Genomic DNA, 15474 nt, shown 5'->3' on the forward strand with positions numbered 1-15474 from the left:
TTGAACTTCTCCATTATAAAAACATTAAAAATAAGACTTCTTCTAATGTTGTGCCATGTGCTATTCCTAAGAATACGCCGGTGGGTAATGTATGTTATTTGTTTAATACACATTGGCTTTCATCAGCTAATACACATTAAAAATGTTTTCATTTATATCAATTTTTTTGCATTGTCTTTATTAAATTTTGGTGTCAGAATACTCATTCCATACTCAGCAAATACCTACTGAGTATTTAGTGTGTACCCAGCACTGTAATTGCTATGAAGAGTAGAAAAATAAATAGGACAGATGTAATTACTGTCCTCAAGGAGCTGTTATGCAGAAAATGATTTGGCAAGGTCTCCATATTATTTTATCCTATGAAAACCACAGATAACACAGAAATCATCCATTCTTTGAAAGTTTGGGGTCATGTTTTTGACCATTTTTTCAACTTTCCATGGGTAATGGAATCAGCAATTCAGCATCAAGAATTAATTAGACTTTACGGGTCTTTGCGGTTCATTATTTTTCACTGCATTGTATACATACACTGTGTCTCCCTCATTCTTGCAGTCATTTATTTTTAACTCTTTGTTGAATTTCTTAAATCAAATTTCTTGTTCAAAACAAAATTAGAGAGGTGTGTACTTTCTTCGTTTTCACATAATGGCAAATGTCTTTTTAACCTTCAGGCCTGTGCAATGGTCGTCTGTGTGTAGAACTTCTGACCCTTAACCCATTTCCCTCAGAGCTCTGTGAACATTGTTCCACTGACTTCTACATACAGGACTGAAGAGCAGAAGGCCAGTGGCAGTCAGATCCTTATTCCTTGTTAGGTAATCTGTTTTCTTCTATGGAAAAGTCTAGAAATATCCTGCTACATATGGAAATCAAAACATATCCTTGGATCTAGATAAGGTATCTATTTTGCCACAGTTCTTACCTGGTGGTGAACCGTTTATGAACAAAAGACCTAAAACTTCTCTGTTTTTCTTTAATTTTTCCATAGTTTATTGGGGTACAGGTGGCGTTTGGTTACATGAGTAAGTTCTTTAGTGATTTGTGAGATTTTGGTGCACCCATCACCAAAGCAGTAGACACTGCACCCTATTAGTAGTCTTTTATCCCTCACCCCACTCCCACCCTTCCCCCCAAGTCCCCAAAGTCCATCGTATCATTCTTATACCTCTGCATCCTCATAGCTTAGTTCCCACATATCAGTGAGAACATACGATGTTTGGTTTTCCAGTTACTTTACTTAGAATAATAGTCTCCAATCTCATCCAGGTAGCTGTGAATGTCGTTAAATCATTCCTTTTTATGGCCGAGTAGTAGTCCATTGTATATATATCACAGTTTCTTTATCCACTCGTTGATTGATGGGCATTTGGGTTGGTTCCACAATTTTGCAATTGCGAATTGTGCTGCTATAATCATGCGTGTGCAAGTATCTTTGACCTAAAACATCTGTTTGAGGAAATGTTTCTTTTTTGGTTTTAAACATTATTTGTTTTCATCTGCTCTGTTTTCTTCTTATGAATTTCATAATGGGTTCCTCTGCTCTGTCTTCCATGCCTCTAATTTTTTCTCAATTTAAACCTCCTTGTCCTTTTTTCCCCTTTAAGTCTAGGAGAGCAGCCTATGTAACAAACTTGCACATCCTGCACACGTACCCCTGAACTTAAAATAAAAGCTTTTTAAAAAGTTGTTTTTTTATTTTAATTTTTTTTTAGATGAAATCTCGCTCTGTTGCCCAGGCTGGAGTACAATGGCGCGATCTCGGCTCACTGCAAGCTCCGCCTCCCGAGTTCACGCCATTCTCCTGCCTCAGACTCCTGAGTAGCTGGGACTACAGGCGCCCGCCACCTCGCCCGGCTAAGTTTTTGTATTTTTAGCAGAGATGGGGTTTCACTGTGTTAGCCAGGATGGTCTCGATCTCTTGACCTCGTGATCCTCCGGCCTCCGCCTCCCGAAGTGCTGGGATTACAGGCTTGAGCCACCGGGCCTGGCCAAAAAGTTATTTTTAATTTAAAAATTCCTTTTAAGATTTGTCTTAACCTAATACCATAAAAACCCTAGAGGAAAACCTAGGTAGTACCATTCAGGACATAGGCATGGGCAAAGACTTCATGTCTAAAACACCAAAAGCAACAGCAGCAAAAGCCAAAATTGACAAATGGGATCTCATTAAACTAAAGAGCTTCTGCACAGCAAAAGAAACTACCATCAGAATGAACAGGCAACCTACAGAATGGGAGAAAATTTTTGCAATCTACTCATCTGACAAAGGGCTAATATCCAGAACCTACAAAGAACTCAAACAAATTTACAAGAAAAAAACAAACAACCCCATCAAAAAGTGGGCAAAGGATATGAACAGACATTTCTCAAAAGAAGACATTCATACAGCCAACAGACACATGAAAAAATGCTCATCATCACTGGCCATCAGAGAAATGCAAATCAAAACCACAATGAGATACCATCTCACACCAGTTAGAATGGCGATCATTAAAAAGTCAGGAAACAACAGGTGCTGGAGAGGATGTGGAGAAATAGGAACACTTTTACACTGTTGGTGGGATTGTAAACTAGTTCAACCATTATGGAAAACAGTATGGCGATTCCTCAAGGATCTAGAACTAGATGTACCATATGACCCAGCCATCCCATTACTGGGTATATACCCAAAGGATTATAAATTATGCTGCTATAAAGACACATGCACACGTATGTTTATTGCGGCACTATTCACAATAGCAAAGTCTTGGAATCAACCCAAATGTCCATCAGTGACAGATTGGATTAAGAAAATGTGGCACATATACACCATAGAATACTATGCAGCGATAAAAAAGGATGAGTTTTTGTCCTTTGTAGGGACATGGATGCAGCTGGAAACCATCATTCTTAGCAAACTATCACAAGAACAGAAAACCAAACACCGCATGTTCTCACTCATAGGTGGGAACTGAACAATGAGATCACTTGGACTCAGGAAGGGGAACATCACACACCGGGGCCTATCATGGGGAGGGGGGAGGGGGGAGGGGGGAGGGATTGCATTGGGAGTTATACCTGATGTAAATGACGAGTTGATGGGTGCAGCACACCAACAAGGCACAAGTATACATATGTAACAAACCTGCACGTTATGCACATGTACCCTACAACTTAAAGTATAATAATAATAAATAAATTTAAAAAAAAAAAAGATTTGTCTTAAATACTATCTATTGAATTGTATTTGTTCAATAATTGTGAACTTTTTTTTTCCAAGAAAATGTTCTTATTGCTCAGATATCTTTTCTCCTAGCCTCTTTTTTTTATAGACAACTCTTGTTTTATTGATTCAAAAGCCTCTTTAATTCCATTGATAAAACTACTGAAAATTTTCTTTAACATTTTCACCATCTCCCCACGTTAACTGATTTCCAGCAAAGGCCGTTTGTTTATTTATTTATTTATTTATTTTATTTATTTATTTTTTTGAGATGGAGTCTCACACTGTCGCCCAGGCTGGAGTGCAGTGGGGCAATCTTGGCTCACTGCAAACTCCATCCCCCCCAGGTTTACACCATTCTCCTGCCTCAGCCTCCCGAGTAGCTGGGACCACAGGCGCCCGCTACCACGCCTGGCTCATTTTTTGTATTTTTAGTAGAGACGAGGTTTCACTGTGTTAGCCAGGATGGTCTCAATCTCCTGACCTCGTGATCTGCCCTCCTCGGCCTCCCAAAGTGCTAGGATTACAGGCGTGAGCCACTGCGCCCAGCCAAGGCTGTTTATTTTTTTATGTTTTTGAGATGGAGTCTCACTCTGCCACCCAGGCTGGAGTGCAGTGGCATGATCTCAGCTCACTGCAGCCTCTGCCTCCCGGGTTCCAGCGATTCTCCTGTCTCAGCCTCCCAGGTAGCTGAGATCACAGGCATGCGCCACCACGCCCGGCTAATTTTTATATTTTTAGTAGAGATAGGGGTTTCACCATGTTGACCAGGCTGGTCTCGAACTCCTGACCTCAGATGATCTGCCCGCCTTGGCATCCCAAAGTACTAGGATCTTTATTTTAATTGTCAGTTTGTTTCTATGGGGTTAAAAGTTTATGTCAGAAATTTTCTGTTCTGCTGATCCTTTTAACTGGACTTCTAGACTGATCACTATTTGGAGCCGACTTGGAATTCCTCACAATCATGTGGGTGACTCTTAGATGCCCCTGGTGGGCATTGTTTCTATCTTCCTCTGACTACTATGTGGCTTCAGGGATTCTTCAGTGAAAAACAAGTGATGGCTGCCACTTGGCTGCATGCTTGGTTAAGCCAAGTCAGGTGGTTAATACAATTTATTTGATCCTCCTGGACTTTTTTCGGTTTTTGCATTACTCTGATGGCTCATGAGAGGCCACTGGTATCTAGGACAGAGCCCAGGGATGAATGATATCTTCCAAAAGGAAAAAGAAAAGAGGCCTGTGCCCTTGACCCTTGCATCAGTTTTGCCACACCTTCCTTACTCCCCTCTCTTCTCCAAGACCATGAATGATTTTCTGGTGAGGACTCTGAGTGAGGATGAGAGAGAGACAAAGCTACAGGTTAATTTATGAAGATACAGAGACAGAAAAATTCAGCAAACAGTTTAAATAATTTATATGACAAGGAGAAAAAAAAACAATGAAGAGAAAAATAAAACTATTATTTAATATGGAGTAGGAAGAGCTTGAAAGGTAACATAAAAGTAAGGACCCACAAGAGTTTCTATATTCTTTTAAAAGTGCTCGCTTATCTTTTCAATAAATGTGTTGATTCAAATTACTTCTCTGGGATCTGGGAGTAGTCCAGAAGCCAAAAATAGCCAATCTGGTCAGAAAGCAGCAGCCAAATATGTTCAAATATGTTCAAAGAAAGAAGCCATGGAGCAATTGAATCAAAGACCTACAGACTAGAGCTTTTCATTCATCCAACAATAAAAATGTGAAGAGTTACTTTTGCTTGACATCAATTCGTTCGGTATCTATCACGGAGAATGAGAACTACAAGATTAGACAAACAAGAACATACTTTGGTGGAGATGCATTAAATGTTTCCTGTTCCTACAGAGCCCTTCTATGTAATGAGATTCTGTGTAATGAGGTTACCTATGTAACCTTTGATCTACTTGGTCTTTCACCTTGTCCTCTGAGACTCTCAGGTGGGAGCAATCAGAAAGCACAGAGCCATCAGGACCCCTCCACCATCACTGTGGGAAGCGTTTCTGAAATACCAGGCTTCTCACAGCACCCTTCACGTCCTTGTTCCTCAGGCTGTAGATGATGGGGTTGAGCATGGGGGTCACCACCCCACAGAAAAGGGAAATGAGTTTGTCTGCAAGGTCCTGTTTGTCTGCTCCCAGCAGGTCCTTAGACTTGGGCTTCCCATACATGAAGAGGATGGTCCCATAGAAGACGATCATGACAGTGAGGTGGGCAGAGCAGGTGGAGAAGGCCTTTCTCCTCCCCTCAGCTGAGGGGATCCTCAGGATGGTGGCAATGATGAAGACATAGGAGAAAGTGATGAGCAGAACCGGGACTCCCAGGAAGATCACATTGGTCACTCCCATACTGATCACATTGACAGAGATATCAGCACAGGTCAACTTCAGGACAGCCAGAATCTCACAGGTGAAGTGGTTGATGATGTTGTCTCCACAGAAGGGCAGCCTCATTGCAAGGGATGTCTGCACCATGGCAGTGAGGCTTCCAGCTACCCAGGAGCTGGCAGCCATGGGCACATAAGTAGCTTTGCTCATGACTTCAGAGTACCTAAGGGGGTTGCAGATGGCCACGTAGCGATCAAACGCCATCACGCTCAGGAGAACACACTCTGTGGCTCCCATGGCAAAGGAGAGGAACATCTGCACTGCACAGGCTGAGAAGGAGATGGTTTTCCTGGGAGTCAGGAAGCTATTAAGGGTGAGTGGGACTGAGGAGGTTGTATAGCAGATGTCCAGGAAGGAGAGGTTCCCCAGGAAGAAGTACATGGGTGTGTCCAGGCGGGAGTCAAGGATGGTCACCAGGATGAGGACCCCATTGCCCAGCAGGATCACCAGGTACATCAGCAGGATGAGCATGAAGAATGTCTTCTCCAACTTTGGATGGGCAGAGAGGCCCAGGAGAACAAACGCCATCACAGGGGAGGTCTGATTGGAACTGACCATTGTGTCTCTATGTCACTTGCACAAACTCAGAGGGCCAGCTCCATGATTCTCTGATGCCTAAAGTGCCCAGACAGCCAGTGAGGAAGCCCAGACTTGCTGAGCAATTGGAGAACATCTCTGACAATTCAAAGGGTTTTCTATATTGCTTTAAATAAAATGCAGGAAATTTGATCAAAATCTACTTGGTGGTATTTGGCCACCCCATAGAGAGGTTTCAAATGTCACCTGATTAGATTTAATTTTCCTCATCATATTTAAGACAGGCATCACACATTTACTTCAAGTTACAGGTGTGGATGATTCACTTTGCTCAATTTTGGCAAGAAATGTTATATTCAATTTGTATGTTTTTTCCCCTTGAGACCTAGGACTGGTAGAAAAAACTGGTACGCCTCATCCCCAATCCCTGACCATTCTGCTCTGTGAGCACTTTTTAAAATTATTATCATTATTTGAGACAGAGTCTCACTCCATTACCTAGGCTGGAGTGCAGTAGGGCAAATACAGCTCATTGCAGCCACAACCTCCAGGCTCAAGCGATCCTCCTGCCTCAATCTCCCAGGTAGCTGGGACCACATGCCTGGGCCACCACACCTGGCTAATTTTTAATTTTTTGTCAAGACGAGGTGTCACTTTGTTGCCCAGGCTGGGCTTAAATTCCTGGACTCAAGCAATCCTGCCACCCTGGCCTCCAAAGTGCTGGGATTACAGGCGTGAACCACGGCACCCGGCCTGTGAGCACTTTAAGATGCTCTCTGCCTCCTCTTTTCTAGATCGCTTCCGAGATCTACGGAGCCCTGGGCTATTTGTCCATTCACTCACTCACTTGCCAGACTCTTCTGGAGCACGTATTAACAGGACTGGCATTTGCCAACCAATCAATGCACGGGAATCGTGAAGTTCTTTTTCTTCTCTGGAACTTCATTTCCTGACGCTTACTTTGGAATAGATTATTATCAGAGATATTCCATCCCAGGGACTAAATGGTCTCATGGATTTCTCATTCTTGGACTGCTGCACCATGGGGACATCCTTTTCTATTTCCTTCAAAATTCCCTCTGTGCCACTTAGTCACCAGGTATGCCACCGGGGATGGAGCTGGGCCCACAAGAGTTTCTATATTGTTTTAAAAGTGCTCACTTACCTTTTCAACAAATGTGTTGATTCAAATTTACTTCTCTGGGCTCTGAGAGTAGTCCAGAAGCCAGACATAGCCAATCTGGTCAGAAAGCAGCAGCCATATGAGTTAGTGCCTGAAATGGGTGAACGTTTTCTTGTCTTTGTTCTGTGTTTTGGTAAAATCCACAGAAACCATTCATTGCTCATACAAAGCCACTTAAATCCCATCCTGCTATTGGGATTATTCTAGTCCCTGAAGTCATTTAAAGTTTGGAAATTCAAGTTACCAAGTCAAGAAACTTCTTATACATCTGGGATTATGTCCCTGTGATCCAATTACTCTGAAGTTTCTCCAGAAATACTTTCTTCTCTCTTCCCTCTCTTCCTACCCATTTTGCTGGGCTATTGGAAAGTATTAGAGAGAAAGGATCACCCTAGCCCTCCCCAAATTAACAAGAACCCCCAGTCCATGAGAACTGTCACCAGAGTCCATGATAGATCTGGGGGAATGTGAAACCACACAGGACAAATCCTTGTGGGTTAGTCCCCTTGGCCATTTACAAATTCAAAGGGTTTAGGATCTCAGGTTTGGATGAAAGCCAGTGACCTAGAAGATCTCTTGTCTGCATCCCACCAAATAGGTTCTGTTAGGCAGTTCCTACCCAGACCAGACCTTTAAAGGGTCATAAGTGAATCTGGTCATGGCTTCTACCAGAGAGTTTCAGAGGCAAGGCAGCTGTGGACTTGAAAAAAAGCAGTTGATCACAGAAGTGGTGTCCTGTTGCGAACAGCTCAGTCCTTTCCTGTGTGTGTGTGTGTGTGCATGAGTATACTATATCTGTGCATTTGTGAGAGCAGTGCTGATTTATCACTGGGATCTAGTAACCTCCACTTCTGAGATCCAAAACTGAGAGCTGTGACTGCCCAGGCAGCAACCAGAAGCATCTTCAATGTGGATCACTGTTTCCTGATACACTATAGTTTCTTAATCACATTCCAGTTTTCCCTTTCCCATTTAATTCTAATACCGGAGATGGTAGGTGGCACATGTGATGAGCTCTCATTCCACAGATGTTCTTGGTGTGCAAGAAGAGCCTGCCCAGTTTAGCAAAAATGCTTGGGCAATCCTGACCACCTCTTTCACAAATGAACATGCCTGCCTTATACTCCAGCTCTAAAACTCCTAGAATCAAGTACATGCCACATTCATAGTCATAAGCCATTTTGTCTTGCATTGAATTTTTTTCTTTTTGTGAGATATACATACAAAAGAGAGTAAAAAGCATATGTAAACCATTCAAGAAAAAATAAGAAAATATACTACCATGTCCCCCTCCTCCACTCAGGTTAAAATTAGGATGTTCCAGAACCTCAGAAGCCCCTCTTATTTTCTTATCCAATTATATTTCCTTATTCCCTCCCTTCCAGAAGTGACCATTATTTTGACTTCTATGGAAATCATTTTGTGGTAGGCAGAATCTTAGTGATCCCCCACATGATCACACAATTCCCTTCGTGCGGTGATCAAATACTAACCTAGGTACTGCTGTGAAGGGATTTTGTCAATGTAACTAAAGTTCCAAATCAGTTGTCTTTAAGATCAGAAGATTGTCCAGCAAGGTCTGACCTAATCAAGTGAGCCCTTTAAAAATAATTTTCTCTGGTTAGTAGCAGAAGGAGAAGCCAGATTCAAAGTGTGGGAAGGATTCCACATGCTGTTTCTTGATTGTGAGATGGAGGGAGCCTCGAACAAGAACCAGAGAGCTGCCACAAGGAGCTAAGCATGACCCCTGGCGACGGCCAGTAAGGAAACCGGGACCATAGTCTAAAAAACACAAGGAATTGAATTTTGCCACCAATAGCAATGAGCTTGAAAGCTGACATTTTCTCAGAGCGCAGCCTAACTCACCCAACCTTCTCACTTCCGGAACTGTGAGCTACTAATGAGGTGTTTCACGCTGCTGATAGTGGGGTGGTTTGTTATGCAGCAAGAGAAAGCTAATATGTATTCCCTTCATTTCCTTCACAGTTTGACCTTCTACAATGTACTAGTATACAATGGATTGTTCCATTTTGAAAAATGGAGTAACAATTACAAACCTAGCTTTTAAAACAATACATTTAAGGGGTACAAGTGAAGTTTTGTTACACAGATATACTGAATATGGTGAAGTCTGGGTTTTTAGTGCAACCATCACCCAAAATAATGTACATTATGCCAGTTAAGTAATTTCTCCTCCCTCAGCCCCCGTCACCATCCCACACTTCCAAGTCTTCAGTGTCAATTATTCCACACTTCATGTCCATGTGGACACACTGGTATTTGACTTTCTGTTTCCGGGCTGCATAACTTAAAAGACTGGCCATCCAACATGGCCAGTTCCATCCATGTTGTGCAAAACACATGGTTTCCTTCTTTTCTATGTCTAAAGAGTACTCCATTTTGTATATAGATGACATTTTCTTTATCCAATCATCTGTCTATAGATGCTTAGATTGATTCCATCTTTGCTGTTGTGAATAATGCTGCAATAAATATACCAATGCGGGTATCTTTTTTACATAATTAATTTTTTACATAATTAACACAAAAATTAGCTGAGTGTGGTGGTGCATGCCTGTAATGCCAGCTACTCGGGAGACTAAGGCAGGAGAATCACTTGAACCCAGGAGGCAGAGGTTGCGGTGAGTCGAGATTGCACCATTGCACTACAGCCTGGGCAATAAAAGCGAAACTCTGTCTCAAAAAAAAAAAAAAAAAAAATCATTGTGTAAAAAAGTAGATTGAACAGTAGTTCTATTTTTAGTTCTTTGAGAAGTCTCGATACTGTTTTCCATTGAGGTTGTACTGACTTGCCTTCCCACCAACAATATATAAATATTTCCCTTTTTTCACATCCTCACTAACATCTGTTATTTTTTGACTTTTTAATAATAGTCATTCTGGCTGACAAATCTAGCTTTTTGATTGAAAAAAATATTGCCACTATTTTGGGGAAGACTCACCGGAGAATCTAAGCTGTCAGTTTCAATAGTCCCTTCTGCGTAAGTCAGACAGTACTGTAGTGTGGCCAGGTACCAGACATCTGGCAGAAATATCATCAGAGAGAGTGGATTGTTTTATGTTTCCTGCTTCTAAGCTCTGAGTATGGCCCTCTTCCCACTCTTGGGAATAGATCAAAGCAGAATACTCTCTGGAGTGGAATGAGTGTCCTCCGCTAACCCAGTCAGCGAGACACGGAGAGAGAAGAGGGCATTTTATACATGCATGGCCAAGATAAGGCCAGTGCAGGAAAGAATGTGGGCCAGGCTGACTGGGGCATTCTGTCCTCAAGTTAATCACCATAGGCAGCAGGGGTCTATGAATGAGAGCCCTTGACATACCAGTCTCTGGAGTCGTAGGGCTGCCCTCTGGGCTGGATGCATTCTCTGCAGGGTGTACAACTGTCATGCCAGGATCTCCTTTTACTGTCCCGGGGACTCCTTACACCTCTCTTATGGGTTGGAACTTCTGTTTCCTTTGTCAATTTCTTTCTATTTCTTGGTTTAATCTCTTATTTTGATAGAGCACTTTCTTGAATAACTTCTTTTTCTTTTTCTTTTTTGAAATGGAATCTCATTCTGTCACCCAGGCTGGAGTGCAGTGGCACAGTCTTGGCTCACTGCAACCTCTGCCTCCCTGGTTCAAGTGATTCTCCTGCCTCAGCCTTCTGAGTAGCTGGGATTACAGATGCACGCCACCACACCCGGCTAAGTTTTGTATTTTTAGTAGAGACGGGATTTTGCCATGGGCGCCAGGCTGGTTCTGAACTCCTGACCTCAGAAGATCCACCCACCTCAGCCTCCCAAAGTGCTGGGATTACAAGCATGAGCCACTCACCAAGCCTTGAATAACTTCTTGAGAAAAAGTGTATTGTATACACATTTTTGAAATCTTATGTGTCTGAACATATTTTTATTTAACCTCCTGACCGATAATTTGGTGGGTGTCTTAACCAGGGTTCTCGAGAGGAATCGTATTAATAGTGTGTGTGTGTGTGTGTGTGTGTGTATGTGTGTGTTTGTTGTAAGGAACTGGCTTATCTGATTATGGAGGTTGACAAGTCCCAAGATTTGTAGTCAGCAGGCTGGTTGGCCAGGAGAGCTGATGAAAACACTAATGTCCCAGCTCAAAGGCAGGAAAAGTTCCCTCTTACTCATCCTTTTTGTTCTATTCAAGCCTTTCACTGATTTAATGAGGCTTAGTACATTAGGGAGGACAATCTGCTTTACTCAATCTATGCATTTAAATGTTAATCTCATCCAGGTGCTCCCTCACAGACATATCCAGAATAATATTTGACCAAATATCTGGGCACCCCATGACCAGTCAAGTTGACACATGAAATTAATCATCACAGTAGTGTGTGGAATTCTAGGAACTTATTGGAAATCATCTTCCTTCTGAATTTGAAGGTAATTCTGGTGCAATCAGAAGCCATTTTGATTCTTGATCTTTTATGCTAATTTTTTTTTACTCCATGAAAAAATAAAGAATCCATGCTCTCAACTGTGGCTGTTTTCTGCCAGTCCAGAGAGCCATGATTTTACCCTCTATAGAGAATAAAACTTTTGTTGGGGTGGGCAAGAGATAGTTGACTAATGTCATGGAATGAATGAAGGGGTGTAGGGACTCTGTTTCTTACATATTTGTCACCTAGTCTTCCTTTTTTAGCAGTGCTTCCTTCACCCCGGTCCTAGAGGTACTTGGTGCAGTGAGTTACTCTGTGCTACAAATCTAGTTGTTGCCAATTATTATGGTTTGAATGCCCCCTCAAAAACTCATGGTGAAATTTAATTGCCATGGTAACAGGGCTGAGAGATGGGACCTTTAAGAGGTGATTAAGCCAAGAGGGCTCAGCCTTCATGAATGGATTAATGCCATTATTGTAGGAGTGAGTTACTGCAGGAGTTTGGCCTCCTTTCTCTCCTTGTTTCATATACTTGCTTGTTCTTTCACCTTCTGCTGTGGGATGATGCAACATGAAGGCCTTCACTAGATGCCAGTGTCATGCTCTTGGACTTCACAGCCTCCAGAACTGTGAGCCAAATAAATGTCTATTATTTATAAATTACCCAGTCTCAGATATTCCATTAAAGCAGCAGAAAATGGAGTAAGACACTTACCTTTCCAAGTTTCTGGCTTGGGATTTGGCTCTGTCAGATCTGCTATGGCAATTAGCACAATTCCTAACTTTCACAGTGTTCTCACTGTTGATGTCTTACTTCTTCTCCTAACCTTGTGGATTTTATTGGAAAGAAAGAAAGACTATAGTTTTTATGGGTTTTAGGAGGAATGAAATTAGATGCATGTGTTCAGTTATCCTTTATGCAGTCTTGAGTCCATAAAATTTCTAACATCCTATTTATTTTCATAATTGTTTATTGCTTATTTCTCTCCTGTTAGAATATAAGTTTTACAGAGGTAAGTTTTTTTCTGTATTATTCACAGATGTCTCCTTAGTATAAAAATAGGGCCTCACTCACAACTGACTCTCAATACATAGATGCTGAATAAATGAATGAATGAATGTGTGGCCTACTCTCATTTTCCTCTGATTTTGTCCAATGTTTGCTCTTTTTTTTAAAAAAAATTACTTTATATTTGTCCTATCTTTTTGAACTTCTATTTTTGTAAACGTTGTAAATGTCCATAACATATTGGTACAGTAGAATACCTATATACTTTATAAATCAATAAACAAATACAGTTTAAATTGTAAGGAAGCATGATATTAAAATCTTGGAGACCATGGACCCCAGATACGTAGTTTTTGACTGTGACTCCATCCTTCCAAATGTTTAACAAACTTCTTTTTTCTAAGTGGCTCTTACATATTGGAAACGTCTATTTTGAGCAGAGCAGGCATGCAGAATTCAGGACTTTGGACCCCATTTAGAGGTGATCTGCCAGCTTCCTTCTTGACTGCATCATGTGCCCTTCTTTGCCAAAGTCTCCTGGTGAGCAGGGCCCTGTGACTGCCCTCATCACGATTTAGGAAAGTCATTCCCAAGCTGCAAGATGCCCTGAGGTTCCAGTCTGGAATCTGTTTTTCCAGGCTTGAATTTATCTTGCAACTATTTCCTAGCCCACCGCCACCCAGTGCCTCACTCCCAGACTCAGATCTCCTGCAGGAAGCTCAGGAACAAGCAAGAGAAAAGGGCCCACAGCCCACATCATCACCTCAACTGTTATGATCAGCCCCGGTACTCCCAGACACACACCACTGGACAGCTTGATTGAATTCTGCCCTTTACAGAAGCTGTGCTCAATGTTAACTCCTGACATCATTATGTGTGTATAACTTCAAGGCATCTCCAAACATTTCTGGAATGAGGAGACAGTATATAGAAGAAGGCGATATAGGTATAAAATCAATGAAGCTAGGTAAAAAATCTATAGCTCTTAATTTGAATTGTATGTATGTATGATTTATGTATTTGATCTAAATCTAAATATATATTTATATATCATGCATACATATAATTCAATTATTATATATATATTTTTCATAGCTCTTTCCACTGAAACATTTAGAAACCATGGGAAACTCAATAGTAACCCTAGCACTCAGATTATGACTTCTAAATACCATTCCCCATTAAAGGAAAAAAGGAGCTCCTTAGACAAAATAGTTGTTTCAGGTCTGGGAAGGAAGTGTGAATATTGAGCTTGTAATATCTTGACATACAGATAGCAGGAAGTCATCAAAGATACTAGTGTCATGCAAAAGGTCTCAGGAGCCATGAGCTCATAACTCCACCAAAAAAAAAAAGAAAAAAAACTTAAGTAACTAGATCTAATCACCAATATATGGGAAACACAAAGACAGACACCACAGAACTGCAATCAGCAAAATCAGACTGTGGTAAACTTTATAGTTTCCTATAATGAGAAACTATTCCTTCCCAAAAAAATCTAGCCTAAAAGCAGGGTGCTGGTGGTAGGAACAGAGATAGAGGGAAATATAGAAAAAGGGAGGGGGAAATGAAGATTGAAAGAGACTGTCCTGGTCCATTCTCACACTGCTAATAAAGACATACCTGAGACTGGGTGATTTATAAAGGAAAGAGGTTTAATTGACTCACAGTTCAGCATGGCTGGGGAGACTTCAGGAAACTTACGATCATGGCAGAAGGGGAAGCAAACATGTTCTTCTTCACATGGCAGCAATAAGGAGAAGTGCCAAGCAAAAGGGGGAAAAGGCCCTTATAAAACAATCAGATCTCATGAGAACTCATTCACTATCATGAGAACAGCAGGAGGGTAACCACCCCCATGATTAAATTACCTCACACCAGGTCCCTCCCATGATATCCCACAACACGTGGAGATTATGTGAACTACAGTTCAAGGTGAGATTTGGGTGGCGACACAGCCAAACCATATCAGAGACAAATCACAATGTATGTTGTTATTTGGATCCTGGTTCAATTTAAAAATTGAAATAAATAACTTATAAGGCATTTCTGGAAATATAAATGCTGGATAATTGTTGATATCAAGGAATTATTGAGTTTTAGGTGATTTATATGTTAAATATTAAATGGTACTTTATAATTTTACAAGAGTACTAATCTTTTATGGATATAAATACCAAAATATTTCAAGATGGAACGTTATTACCATCTGGGATTTGCTTTAGAATAATTGAGGAGAGGGAGAAATAATCTACAGGGCTATCAGAAGAACAAGATTGGCCATAAGCAGCACAGAAAGAAAAACTGCATATTCTCACTTATTTGTGGAAGCTAAAAGAACAATTGAACCCATGGAGATGGAGAGTAGAATGATGGTTATCAGAGGCTGGGAATGGTGATGAGAGGGTAGAGGGGAAGTGGAGATGGCTTATGGGTACAAAAAATAGAATAAATAAGAACTAGTATTTGATAGCACAACAGGGTGACTATAGTCAAAAATAATTTAATTGTACATTTAAAAATAATTAAAAGAGTATAATTGGATTGTTTGTAACACAAAGGATAAATGCTTGAAGTGATGGATACCCCATTTACCCTGATGTGATTATTACACATTGTATGCCTGTATAAAAATATCCCATATACTCCATAAATATATATAGCTACCGTGTACCCAGGAAAATTTTAAAAATTAAAAATTGCACACACACACACACACACACACAC

General features: G+C 41.1%; 1 protein-coding gene and 1 long non-coding RNA gene across 2 annotated transcripts; both read right to left on the reverse strand.

The window, feature by feature from the left end:
- Positions 1-4864: 4864 nt before the first annotated feature.
- On the reverse strand, positions 4865-6168 carry LOC105485754 (olfactory receptor 13C7-like). The gene has a single exon (XM_011748218.2). The coding sequence runs from the start codon at positions 6166-6168 to the stop codon at positions 5209-5211; it is 960 nt and encodes a 319-aa protein (XP_011746520.2). The 3' UTR covers positions 4865-5208.
- A 2932-nt stretch (positions 6169-9100) lies between these two features.
- Positions 9101-14481, reverse strand: LOC105485755 (uncharacterized). The gene is made up of 3 exons (XR_989780.2): positions 14452-14481; positions 12454-12565; positions 9101-9112 (listed from the first exon to the last, which is right to left on the reverse strand). It is a non-coding gene; the product is annotated as an uncharacterized lncRNA (long non-coding RNA).
- Between the last annotated feature and the right edge of the window lie 993 nt (positions 14482-15474).

Source organism: Macaca nemestrina, chromosome 14 (assembly GCF_043159975.1).
Source record: "Macaca nemestrina isolate mMacNem1 chromosome 14, mMacNem.hap1, whole genome shotgun sequence".
NCBI lineage: Eukaryota > Metazoa > Chordata > Mammalia > Primates > Cercopithecidae > Macaca > Macaca nemestrina.